Source organism: Ursus arctos, unplaced genomic scaffold, assembly GCF_023065955.2.
Source record: "Ursus arctos isolate Adak ecotype North America unplaced genomic scaffold, UrsArc2.0 scaffold_1, whole genome shotgun sequence".
Taxonomy (NCBI): Eukaryota; Metazoa; Chordata; class Mammalia; order Carnivora; family Ursidae; genus Ursus; species Ursus arctos.
Window position 1 is genome coordinate 12,255,524 of NW_026622763.1, and position 14,018 is coordinate 12,269,541.

General features: G+C 44.6%; 1 protein-coding gene across 2 annotated transcripts in view; it reads right to left on the reverse strand.

Annotated features, from left to right (window-relative positions):
• Positions 1 to 8,596: 8,596 nt before the first annotated feature.
• STEAP3 (STEAP3 metalloreductase) overlaps positions 8,597 to 14,018 on the reverse strand; it is a 49,579-nt gene continuing 44,157 nt past the window's right edge. For both annotated transcript variants that reach the window (XM_044388261.3, XM_026510131.4), the window contains exon 5: positions 8,597 to 11,412. In XM_044388261.3, coding sequence (XP_044244196.3) covers positions 11,131 to 11,412 — 282 coding nt within the window. In that variant the 3' untranslated portion in view covers positions 8,597 to 11,130. The remainder of the gene's footprint in view (positions 11,413 to 14,018) is intronic.

A 14,018-nucleotide genomic window follows, 5' to 3' on the forward strand; every position in this document is an offset into this window, starting at 1 on the left:
GACCGCAGTGGTATTGGTAGAGTTCTCTTTCTTTCCCTGACCACACCTAGCTGTTAAACTCCACTAATTGCTAGCTGATTGCCCTGTTGTTTCCAGTAATGCCCTGGGGCATGAGTTGTTCTACAGACTAATCCAATCAAAGTGTGCCCCCCCCCCTTTGAAGGAATGGCTTCTTAGGTCTGTGTTTGATATTTGTTCTGATGCTAGGAGGGTTCTTCCCAGCCGTCTTACTCCATGGTTCTCTTGTGAACTATCCAGCTGACACTCTAGGGTTTTTTTTTTTTTTAAATCCACGAATCTCCCCATTGCCTTTCTCCAAAACCCCTAGTGTTCTTGACAGTGCCCTTCGGTTTGAACTTCCCCATGCTCTGTTCAAAATGAAGCCAGTTCCTTGGGAAGAGATTAGGAGCTATTTATTTTGTAGCCTCCTTCTCCACTTAGGCTAATCTAAGCGAAGGCTCTAGAGCTGCAGGTGGAAACAGTGACAACCTTCTGAGTCATACCTTCTAGCAGGTGAGGGGTAGAGTAATGGCCGCAGCCTGAAATCCCTTTGTTTGTCTCTCCTGGCATGGAACCACTACCTGATGAGCTGGAACAAGGGTAACTGGGGCCCAGTATTCTTAGCATGCCACACCCAAGGTAGGGCCTCTGTTCTACAAGTTTGGGCTAAGCGGAAGAAGGGAGCCCATACTACTCAACAATACGTGCTTGGAATTAGCTTCAGCAGTAGGAAGCTGGGGGTACAATGAGAAACACTGAAGTTCTGCTTCTTCTAGGAAGAGAGCCCTTCAACCTGTGGCTTGGGGAGAGGGAGCCCTGGGTTGTTGGCTGCAGTGTTCTGGAGTCTTTACCTCATCGAGCTGGAAGAAGGAGGAAAGGAGTGGTCTTAGTTCAAATACAACACACTCTTGCCTTTCTTACCAATTTGGGGGGTAAATTTTCTTAAATATCTGTTTTGTCTTTTGCTATTTGCCATTAATACCATTTTTTGAGGCTTTAAATACTTGTTTTCAAAATTAATTTTCACCAGTTTCACTGGGGAGTGGTCAGTGTCATGTTGAAAGTGGATTTCCCCATCCCTCATTTTGCAAGTATAGTTTTGCTGGATTTAGAGTTCTTGGTTGACTCTCTTTATCTTTCAGCAGCTTAAGTATGTCATCTTTCTTCCTCTGGTGTCCGTGGTTGTCCCAATTGGCTCAGGCTTCCATAACAAATACCATAGACTGGGTGGTGTAACTAACAAATTAATTTCGTCATAGTTCTGGACACTGGAAAGTCCAAGATCAAGGTCCAGCATGGTCAGTTCCTGTCTCTTTGTTGATACTCTATTTGGTAAGGCATCATTCTCATGTTTTCCTGTAGTTATTTAGAGATGGTCTCCTTTAGTTCTTTAAATATGTTTAAGAATAGCTAGACTCTCTTATTACTTACAAAAGTTTCTACATTCTTTTGGGGTTCCAGTATAGGAAATTATTATTACTTGTTTTTTCAAAAAAGATTTTATTTATTTATTTGTCAGAGAGAGAGAGAGCACAAGTAGGGGGAGCAGCAGGCAGAGGAAGAAGCAGGCTCCCTACTGAGCAAGGAGCCTGCTGTGGGACTCAATCCCAGGACCCTGGGATCATACCTGAGCTGAACACAGGTGCTACTAACTGAGCCACCCAAGTGTCCCAAGAAATTATTATTATTTGTAAATAATCAGCTTGGTGTCTTTCTGTCTTGTTCTATACAGATATATAACATTTATTTCATGTGTTATCTTCTTCTTTTGCTTTGGCTAGTAACTCTGGTACAATCTTAAATAGAACTGGTGATCATGGGCATTTTTGTTCTTGATTTTAAGTGAACTGCTGCTAATGTTTCACCATTAAGAGTAATATGTGCTGTGAATTTTTTTCTGTAAATTTTTAAAAGATCATCAGGTTAAGGAAGTTCCCTTCTATTTCTATTTTGTTATGAGATTTTTAAAAAATTAAATCATGACGAGGTATTGAATTTTATCATGTCTTTTTCTGTATCTATTGAGATGATAAAACTTTGGGGGGGTGCCGGGGAGGTGCAGTGGATTAAACATCTGACTCTTGGTTTCAGCTCAGATTGTGATCAGAGTCATGAGATCGAGCCCTGGGTCAGGATTTGTGCTCAGTGCAGAGTCTGCTTGAGAGTCTCTCTCCCTCTCCCTCTTGGGCTCGTGCTTGTGCTTGCTCTCTCTCTAAAATAAATAGATAAATCTTCAAAAAAAATTTAATGTAGTGAATATTTATAGAGTTTCTTATGTTAAATTATACTTGTATTCCTGGATATGTCAAACTTAGTCATGGTATTCAATCTTTTTATATATCACAAGATTAAATTTGCTGATATCTTTATTTGGGATTTTTGCATTTATGTGCATGAGTGAGATTGGCTTATAATTTTCCTTTCTCATCTAGTTCTTGTCTATTTTTATTATCACTCATTGCCTCCTAGAATAAGTTGGAGAATAGTTTATCTTTTTATAATTTTTGGAAGAGTTTATGTAAGATGGAATGATTTGTTCTTTAAAAGTTCAGTAAAATTTTGCTGCTAAACCATCTGGGCCTTGGGTTTTTTGTGGGAATTTTTTTGGGAGGGTGGTGGGAAAATTTTAAACTATTGATAGAATTTCTTTAATGACTGAGGAATATTCAGACTTTCTTTTTCTGAATCAGTTTTCGTAAGTTGTATTTTTGTCCATTCTAAGTTGTCCAATTTAATCACATAAATTCATGTGTAGTATTCTCTTACTATCTTTTAAATTTTTTCATCTGTAGTTTTGTCTTCTTTTTATAACTAAGATTATTCCTCAGAGTCTTTTCTTTTTTTCCCATGACTGGCCTTATCGAAGATTGATCTATTTTCTTCTTCTTACCATAAAACCGGGCTTTGACTTCGTCAGTCCTTTCTACTGACCTTTCTGTTTCATCAATTTTTTAAAAAAAATTTTATTTATTTATTTGACAGAGAGACAGCCAGCGAGAGAGGGAACACAAGCAGGTGGAGTGGGAGAGGAAGAAGCAGGCTCATAGCGGAGGAGCCTGATGTGGGGCTCGATCCCATAACGCCGGGATCACGCCCTGAGCCAAAGGCAGACGCTTAACAACTGCGCTACCCAGGCACCCCTGTTTCATCGGTTTCTGCTCTTACATTTAGTATGCGTTTTTTTTTTTTTTTAAAGATTTTTATTTATTTATTTATTTGACAGAGATAGAGACAGCCAGTGAGAGAGGGAACACAAGCAGGGGGAGTGGGAGAGGAAGAAGCAGGCTCATAGCAGAAGAGCCTGACGTGGGGCTCGATCCCATAACGCCGGGATCACGCCCTGAGCCGAAGGCAGACGCCTAACCGCTGCACCACCCAGGCGCCCCTAGTATGCGTTTTTTTGTTTGTTTGTTTTACTTTCTCTGGGTTGATTCTTAGTGTGTTAATTCTTAGTGCATAATTGAGACTATTGATTTCCTTCTAAGTAAAATTTTTGCTGCATCTTCAATTTTTGATGAGATATTTAATTCCAGTTTAAATTTCTGAAAAAAATTTAATTTCCTTTTTGATTAGTGATTTATTTGGAAATCTACATTTTAAATTTCAAAATGTATGGGCATTTAAAATGCAGTCTTGTATTCTTGATTTTTAACTTCTTTTGCACCAAGTTTAGAAAGTATATCTGTAGGACACTTATTCTTTGAACTTTTTTGAGATTTGCCCAGGTCTAATATACTTTCATTTTGTTTTCTTGAGAAGAACATAATTTCCTTATTCTTTATGATATCAAGCTTGTTATGTTATTATAAGCATACACACACAATTTTTTGTTTGTTGCAATTTCCCAGTATAACGATGAATTTGAGTACATTTCTTTCTTTTTTTTCTTTATATATTGTGAAGCTGCATTATTAAATGCATACAATTCTAAAGTATTTAAGTCTTCATCATTATATGGTGACTCTATCCCTAATAATGTCCTGTGTCATAAAGTATACTTTATATAATAATCTAGCGACCTCAACTTTCAATTGGTTTGTTTTTGTCTAACACATTTTTTACTATTGCTTTATCTTTACTTTTTAAGTATGCCACTTATAAATAGCATATAACTATACTGAAAAATCCAATCTCATAATCTCTCTTTTTTAACTCAAGAGTTTAATCCATTTGTATTTATTGTGATTATTGATATATGTGGATTTGTTTCTAACATCTACTTTTTGTTTTTGATGTCTCCTGCTTTTTCTATGTTATTTTTCTCTTTTCTTGCTTTTTAAGAATTGAAATTTTTGCTTGTTTGTTTTCTTATTTCATTTTTTCCTCTCCTAAGGATTTGGATGTTAAATTTTTAGGTTTTTAGTGGTTACCCTTGGCATTTTTCCAGGCTAATTTAACAAAATCTAAATTAGTCCATAATTTCTCCCACTCCCAAACAAATGCAAGAGTCTCCTTACATGACCTTACATGTCATTGTTGTCCAGTCCTTCAGTGTGCCCTTTAAAAAAAAACTCACATAAGTAGACATTAATGTTATTTTATATAGACAAGGCTTGTTTAGATTTATCTTCATGGTCATTATTTCTTTGTTTACCATTCCTTGTTTTTTGGCTCCTCCGTGGGATCATTTTCCTTCTATCTGAAGTATACTTTTTAGAAGTTCTTTAGATAAGAACTGTTGGTAAACTCTCCAATTTTTTATATCTGAAATGTCCTTATTTTGCCTTCTTTCTTAAAAATCAGTTTTGCTAGATTTACAATTCTAAGTTGACAATTATTTCCTCTCTGCACTTTCAAGATATTAGATCACTATTTTCTGATTTCCATTGATTTGTTAAGATTGTTATAATTTCACAATTGTAAATAATCTGTCATTTTTCTCCAGCTGCCTTTTGAGCTTCCTAGTGTGTCTAGGTTTGGTTTCATTTTTCAAATTTGATTTCCTGATCAGAGGTATACATTGTACTTTCTGCTTTTCTAGAGTCTAGTCTTTCATTACTTGGAAAATCCTCAGCCATTATCTCTTTACAATTTGCCTCTCTACCATTTTTTTCTTTCTGGAGCTCCACTTATTTGTATGTTAGACTTTTTCATCTTAAGCTCTATCTTTTTTAACCTCTTTCATATTTTCTGTCCATTTCTCTCTCTCTCTCTCTCTCTTTTTTTTTTTTTTTTTTTTTTTTGCATTCTGGGCAATTTCTTCAGCTCTGTTTTAGAATTCACTAATTTTCGCCAATCAGCTATTAAATCCATCAAAGTAGGTTTGTTTCCAACAGTCTTTCATTTCCGAATTTTCCATTTTTCATCATACCCGGTCCTTTCATTGTGCCTTAGTTCTTACTTATTTTTGTGACTCTATTTTTTTTTAAAGATTTTATTTATTTATTTGAAAGAGATAGACAGCCAGCGAGAGAGGGAACACAAGCAGGGGGAGTGGGAGAGGAAGAAGCAGGCTCACAGCGGAGGAGCCTGACGTGGGGCTCGATCCCATAACGCCGGGATCACGCCCTGAGCCGAAGGCAGACGCTTAACTGTTGTGCCACTCAGGTGCCCCTGTGACTCTATTTTTTTTTTTTTAAAGATTATTTATTTATTTATTTGACAGAGATAGACAGCCAGCGAGAGAGGGAACACAAGCAGGGTGAGTGGGAGAGGAAGAAGCAGGCTCATAGTGGAGGAGCCCGATGTGGGACTCGATCCCGGAACGCCGGGATCACGCCCTGAGCCGAAGGCAGACGCCTAACGACTGTACTACCCAGGCGCCCTGTGACTCTATTTTTTAATCGTTTAACATATCATTATTTTCTATTTGATAATTCTATTCTATGAAGTCTTTGAGAGTTGTATTTCTGCTGATTCTCACCTGTGGCTTGTTGATCTTAGATACTGAGCTCCCACTTGGTCAGTCTGAATTGAGGCAGGAAGGACTTAAATTTGCCTCTGACAAGAGCCAGGAACAGCACTCTCTGGTTTATTTGTATGTGCATGCATGCTTCCATTTCTTTTCTGCCCTGGTGATTTCTCTTACCTCCTGAGAGTTTAGTAGTACATTAAAAAGTATGTCTTTTGTCCAGGAACCAGTTGCTTTGTAGGAGGAAGACGCCTCAGGAAGTGAAAGCCTTAATGAATTCTCTAGTTAGTGTTGGATAAATTAGATTTTTAATTGTTAGATAATTTTTTTAACTGTTTCAACTGTTGGATAGATTTTTTTTAAAAAAGATTTTATTTTATTTATTTATTCGACAGAGATAGAGACAGCCAGAGAGAGAGGGAACACAAGCAGGGGGAGTGGGAGAGAAAGAAGCAGGCTCATAGCGGAGGAGCCTGACGTGGGGCCTGATCCCATAACGCCGGGATCACGCCCTGAGCCGAAGGCAGACGCTCAACCGCTGTGCCACCCAGGCGCCCCTGTTGGATAGATTTTTAACTGTTGGATAAATTAGATTTTTATGAGTAGGCTCTGGAATATGATAGAAATTATAGAAATAAGCTAGGTTTCTGGTCTGGTAAATGAAATCAACACTCAGTAAACAAGGGGTTGATTATTCACTTTATGGAAGGATTGGCATGGAGGCTTTTGGTTGCTAAGTGCATCAAAAGTTCCATTTGTGACTGTCCATTTCTCAACAGAGAAAACAAAAATGAATACAAAGCATTTTGAGTAACTATTAGAGGTCAAACTGAATAAGATAGAGTACCTGTAATTATTACAGAAATTTGTGGGGGAAAATAGAATGTACCTGAGCAAAAACTCCACTTAGCACACTAAACAAAATTAGTATGTTTCACCTTAGACAAAAAAATGCTATAAACAAGCTGTCTGTTTTTTTGTTTTTTGTTTTTTTTGGCTAACTCTAACAAGGTTCCCTGGACAGCTCCCTTTTCACTTTCTCCAACAATTATTTTTAACCTTTTCCTCCCTCTTCAACTGTCAGAGTCAAATCTTCTTCCCTCACGGTTATGCGTAGCAAATGGCACTGACTTTTCTACAAAGGATACAGACATCATCATTTATTGGTCTTCACCTTCCTTGACGTCTCCATAGCATTCAACACTGTTTCAAACACTCAGTGCACACGTGTACATGCACACACACTCATACACTTCTTTAACCCTTATTTTAAAAATGTCAATTATAAAGAAGGTCAATAATGTTGCGTATCATTGTATTTCTCTTAAAACCAATTACTGTAAGATTATTGCTCATCATAATCACTATTCATTATTAGTATTGTATATATGAGTGTAAATTACTGTATTTCTACTTTATGTTTCAATTAAGACTTTATTGTATTGATTTAAAAAGTGCATGCATAGGTAGGTTCTATCTCTAAATATCATTTTAGGTGAGTAAAAAGGGTTTTCAAATTATTTGTTAGAAAAAGTTGGTGCTGGTCTGGTGGGATTGAGAGTTTCTGCTTTCCTGGTGCCAGCTTCCTCTTTGTACAGAGACCAGGGCAGTGACCCAGTATAGAAGCAGGCGTCTGTACTTCCAAGGGCCCACGTCACTGCTTTTGGAAAAGATTCAGCTTGTCAAATAGCCGAGTGACAACTCTTCTCTTAAACTTCTATGAGTTATTTTGGTTGCTCCTTGGTTCTTGCGTGAACCACCTTAATAATGGACATTCTTTCATCACTTCTTTTTAAAGCTTAACTCTCTCAGTGGTATGTGTGGGAGGACACAGAGTAGAAAAACAAAACTCTAAGCATGAGATGTTTTTTGCTGTTGAAAATGATTTGTAGTGGAGTTGTTTTCTGACCATGGTTCTTTCTTTGGAAGACTCTTCTCATGGGCTCAAGGCCATCTTTTGGTTATTGTTCCCAAGAAATGGGTTTTAGCCACTAGACGGCTTTGTGCACGTGGGTTTCTTTTCTCTTTTTCCCCCTGTACAGTAAGACAGGTGTGCTGTAGAAAAGCTTGACTGCGTACTAGGTTGGTGCTCTGCCTTTCGGAGAACAGGGGTGCAGCCACATCTGCAGTGTGCACGGGCCTGTCTCCAGGGCGGCCAGGGAACCGATGTCCTGGGGAGGGTTAACGGCAGCAGCAGTACAGCACAGCAGGGACAAAGGAAGCCATCTAAGCCCTTGTTACTTAAAGCGTCCGAGGATCCATGTCACCGGGGAGTTTATTAGAAATGCACAGGCTCAGCCTCAGCCCGGATCAGTGACTCAGAGCCTGTGTTTGAACAAGATCCCTATGTGGCTCCTGTGCACATTCTAGTTTGAGAAGCACCACTGCTCTAACCCACATTCGAAGCTGCAGCCTTCCGACCACAGCCCAGACACTGCGCCCTCCAGGAAGCCTTCCCCTGACTCCACGGGCTTTGGTTAGGGTGCTCCTTTCATACATACAATCGATCCCCGCCACCACCCGCCTCCACCATGTTGTCACCTGGATCTCGTCTGTCCTTCCTTGCCTGTTGCTGTAGGTCTGCCTGCCTGTCCTTCCTCAGAGGTGAGCTGTAGCCCAGATCATTCTGTGCTCACCTTGCATATTGCCTGACTCAGAGCAAGCGCCAATCAGAAGGCTCATTGAGCCAATGAATGAATGAGTGAGTGGGCAGGTGATCGTCAGGACAGAAATCAAAGCCTGAAATTCACAGAAGGTTGGGTGTTTATTTTTGCTGCATCTTAGACAAGCTCTACAAGGTAAACACAAAATACACAGACTGTGTCAATGGCATTGATTTGAAACGTCAACCTCAGGCCACGGCATTTAGGATTTCTGGAGCACATTGGTTCAGGCACTTTTGTACCCAGAGGCACACAGGGTTTACCAGGCTGAAAGGGAGTGACTTGCTCTCATGGGGATGCTGTTGCCAGCTGCCGGGTGAGGTAGCAGCAGACACCAGATCAAGCCCAAGCACACAGTGCACCCTGCCTTTCATGAGTTGATTGTCCAGCCGGTCAGTGGCCAGGTCCTCTGCTGCACCTGTTCCCTCCTGCCACCCACCTCAGAACCAGTTCCCTCCCCTAGGAGCACCTGCAGCGGGAGGTGGGCAGGGAAGGGGAGGGAGCATACTGGATTTTGCTGGATATCAGCATCTTTGGTATAAGGAAATGCCCTGGGCCCAGGGAAGGCTGGAGGAAGGCAGCCAATACCGACTGGGCTTGGAGATCCCTGGCGTATCCCGGTTGCCCCTGTTCTCCCGCTTCCAATCAGCAGGAAATGGATGGGCCCTCATTTGGTGAAGCAAACGCTGGAATCTCCTCTTCATCGAGCCTCTCCGAGGATCACAGTGGCCACTCCATCGGGGCCCGTTTGGAAGACAAGCTTCTGCCGCTCAGCCTTGAAGCAGCAGATGGAAAACATCTGCAGGAAGCAGACAGCTTCGCCTGCACCGCCTTCCCTCCATCAGTCACTGGCCTAATGAGATATTCTTGCACTTGGCTTGCCCCGCACCCCTTTTCACTAAAGGACCCTAATGGGCTCTACAGACATGAGCTCGTGAAGCCTCCCTGGGTGGGGGCAGGGGCCTCCTCTTCTTGCAGCACGGTCTTGTCAGCCTTTGCTGGCTCGACTCTCTGTACCTAAGATCCCCTCTGGCCTGGAAGACCTGAGACATAAGCGTGACCGGTGCTCTCCACTCAGAGCAGAGGTCAGCGTTTGCCTCACTTGTGTCTTCCATTGGGACTTCATGGCCTTTGTGGTCAAAGGTGCCTTCTCTGTGGAGGTGACAGATCATCCTCGTTCTAGGGTTGGGGGGGGCTCAGCCAAAAACAGCTGTTTCTCCACAGGGGACATAAAAGCAGTTTCAGTAGGAACGAGCAAGGGATGGCATGAGATTTGACGACACGTGTCCTATGACCTTGGCTGTGGCCCAGCCTCTTGTGCTTTGGGGCAGCAGCACTTCAAGGTTGTAGCTTTGGTAGAAAAGACCCTCCCAACTATTTTGAAGCATAACTGCCTGGGGTTGGTGATGCCTGGAGGGGGGGTCCCATTGCCCACGTTCTCCCTGTTTCCCTGGAGTAGTGGGGAACTTGGAGCCAGGATGGTTTTCTGGCAGTTTCTCTGGGCGGCAGTAGCAGAGGACATCTGATGAGGTCCCTCGTGTTTTTCCGCGGGACTAATTCAGTGGAGACAATCAGTCCTTCAGTGCCCTGGGTGGGTCCGGGAGAGCCTCAGCTGGGATGCTAAGTGCTGTCTGCCTTGTTTTCCCCTCCCCCTCGAGCTGACTTTTCGAGGGCCTGCTCTGGGGCCTTCCTAAGAGATAGCTGAACTAATGATCTGAAAGGTGAGAAGGCACAGTGGTTTAAAGAACGGTCATCACCAACTTAAAGGAGGGAAAGAAATTACACTTGTTCTCAAGATGGTTCATTAGTGGCTCCCGCACGGAGGAGACTTCACACTCCCATAAGAGATCAGTGTGTAGCCGCTGGGGTGACTTTGTACTTTCAGGAAAAAAAAATCTCCCCAGCTCAGGGAGGACTGGGGAGATCAGCTTGGGCCCTGACCCCCTGCCCCCTCCTACCTGGCAAAGGACCCCTCGATAATTGGCTCCGGGTATGGACAGCAGGCTCACCCCCCAGGGGCCCTGGCTCCCACCTGACCTCCTGCTGCTGCCGAAGGTGAAGGAGGGAGGAGGCCACCCCCTGCTCTGCTCACCTGCTCGCGACTCTTTAGCCCTGTGCACCCAGTCTGGCTCCAGGCCGAGCTCTTATCTGCCCCCTTAGAGCCCCGGCTCTGCAAAAGCCTCGGGAAAGCAGCAAAAAGGGAGTGGGGACACAAATAGATCGAATCCACCAAGGTACAAGCCTCTCACTGCCGTTTCTGTGCAAAGAGTGTGTGTCCGTCTCTGCAGAGATCCCAACAGGGTGAGCTGCTGTTCTCCTAACATCCGGCACTGGCTTTTAAATCTACAAGTTGAAATCTCAGGGACTCAACTTTTTAGCTAAGTAAGTATAAATGCAAATCCCGTTATATATATGAAATCTACAGGAACACATATATCACACACGCGTGTGTGCCCTTCTGAATATCACCGCATACATGGGGGTCCCAGGAACTCAGACCTCAAACCACCAGCTTGCGCACAATTTCACCGTACCGCACGATCCAGAAAAGCAGCCCCGGCAGGCCCAGGGCGTGGTCCTGCCCGTGTCCGGTGTCTGGGGCCAGAGGCAGGCACCTCACACGTGGCTCGTCTTCTGGGCCAGGGCGTGGTCCATTGGCAGAGTGAACTTGCCGCCGCCATCCTTCTCCCAGCCCCTCCGGATTCTGGAGAGCCTGCGGCTGAAGCAGGGCAGCAGGAACAGGCCTTTGGCCAGGATCACGACACACGGCACCAGCAGCGTGAGCGTGAAGGTGGGAGGCAGGTAGAACTTGTAATGGCTGTCTTCGAAGGCACGGGTCCAGCCGTAGGTGAGTGTGTGCAGGGTACTCAGCAGCAGGGCCACGAAGCCCAGAGTGGACTGCGGGAGAGAGGGAGCTGGAGTTAGGGCCGGGGTCGCGATGCACGGCCATTCCACCGAGGGCTCGTGTGCCCGCCCTGCCGTGGGGGACGGAGGAGGGCTGCTCTGGGGGTTGAGACTCTGGGTTCCAGTCCCAGCCCCGTCACCCCCTCTCTGCAGGCTCTTCGTCCTACCCAAACTCTCTGAGCCTCAGTGTCCCCAACAGAAAAAGAAGAATAGTGCCTCTACCCTGCAGTGTGTCAGGATCGACTGAATCATGCGGATCTCGTAAAGCGATGCTGCTTTTCCCCAAACTGTGTTATGCGTCCCTTCTGGTGGCTGCCAGAGGACTCCAGAGGGAAGTCCAACGAAGCGTAAAAACATTTTCCCAGTTTTGTGCATAGTTTAATGTCATAGAGGAACAGGTGTCTGCCAGTGTACCAAAGCCATAATTTCACCAATAATATTTGGCCTAAGAGGAGGCCAGATAAAAAAGTGAATTGGTTTCAAGTGGATTTAAACATACACACAAAGTAACAAGCGTCCTTGGTGTGTGGATTTGGCACCAGCAGGGAGGGTGGCTCCGAGGCCTGCGGGCACCCTCGGCTTTACAGTGTCCCATCTATGCTCTGGTGCCAGCTGGTCCCTCCCCTCCCACCCACACCCTGCCTCAGCAACACCTCAGATGGAAACCCTGCCGGGTTCCTCTCTCGCCTGGAGGGTAGTGAGTACTGGGCGGAGACCGGGACAGTCACAAACCCAAACGGAAACAGGTTAGGCCATCTTGCAGGGAAGGTGAGCATCCCAGCCCTTAAGCCACTGGGGGTGGGGGGGTGTTCTGTGCGCCACCTCCAGCCAGGAGCAGCCTTCATCGCCCCGAGGGCTATACAGTCCTGACTTTCTATGGGAGCCGTGGCGTGTAAAGAGCTGGGAAGTACCGATCTGTAGCTCTAGCCTTGGAATGTTTGGCGGTTTCTTGTGGATGACAAACGAGGCATTCTAGAGTCTGCTCGAATGACACTGGGACCCTGGGCAAGCCACTAACGGAGCCTCGGTGACAAGTCAGGGGTCCCCAAAGCGAACGTTGGAGATGTGGGGGAAGCGCTGTATGGATGGGCATTCTGCGGCTGCCAGACGAGCCCGGGATGATGGAGAGCTCGGGGCAGCAAGGGGCAGGGCTTTGTGGCAGGCACGGACGAGAGGCACTGGGCTGTTCTGACTGCATTCCGTAAGCACCGAGGAACCACTGAGAGATCTAGGGCAGGAGAGCCCTGTGTTTATTACATAAGGCATGAAAATAGCAGTGATTCATCAAGCCATGAACATATATGCATTTTCTCCAAGGAGACACTGGAAGGGTTGAATTGAAATGTGGCAGTATGACAGCATCTTGGGGTACTCTTTATAGGTTGGCTTGGAGCTTTCCATAGGGAAGCTACAACTGGGCCTCCCGGATTTCCTTCCAGCCCCGCTTGTCAGCATCAATCCAGGGGGCTTGGTTGAGAGACAGTCTTGCTTGCACTCCCCTCAGGCACGGTTCTAAGTGGGTCCGATTCTACTACCATGCCTCCTTATTCTCGCTCCTCCCTACTGTGGGGGACGCCTTGCTTATGCCCACTCCAGTACAAACCAGGATGGTCAACCCCGGTATGTGGAAGAACATTGTTCGGAAGAATTGCCTACGATACTTTTATGAAAAAACAAAACATTTTCTAATGGCTATATACTATATATTCTTAGGTTCCCAAGTATAGCATTTTTGACCCCTAAAAAATACTAGTTGCCAAATGACCCCCAGTTTCTAACCTTCTTAGCCATCTCTGTGTTTTTCTTGGCTTTTAATAACTTCGAAGCTGTTTTTATCCCATCTTTAACAATTTCCTGGCTCCACACAGCCTGTCGAGAAGAGCCATGGGTGGCTCTGTGCTAGGACCCAGTTATGTCATATGAAAACGGTCAGCCCCCAAATGGAAGGCTCCCGGACCGCGAGTCACAGCCAGATCCTCATCACTTCCAGATGAATCTACCAAGAATTCCAAATCTCCTCGCAACTTCTGACCCACACCAACTTGGTCTAAAAGTTCTCATCTATCGATATTGCGGACTGGGGTTAAGAAGGTCTCCAGCACTGAAGGAATAGTTGGGATTAATATCCAGCCCATACAGAGAACTCCCAAACTCAGCAACAGAAAACCAACACCTCAATTCAAAAATAGGCAAAGTACTTGAATAGAAATTTCCCCAAAGAAGACCTACGGATGGCTAATAAGCACACGAAGAGATGCTCGACATCACTCATCATCAGGGAAATGCAGGTCGAAACCACAATGAGGTGTTGCCTCACACCCACGGGGATGGCTACGGTCAAAAAACCCAGAAAACGAGTGTTGAGAGGATGTGGAGAAATTGGAAGCCTTGCGCACTGTGGGCGGTGTGGCCGCTGTGCATGGCAGGGGGGAGGTTCCTCAATAAATTAAAAATACAATTACCACGCACTCCAGCACTCCCACTTCTGATCTATACCCAAAGGAATGGAAAGCAGGGTCCTGAAGAGATAGGTGCACACCCCATATTCACAGCAGCCAAAACATGGAGGCAGCCCAAGTGCCCAGCAGCAGAAGAATGGG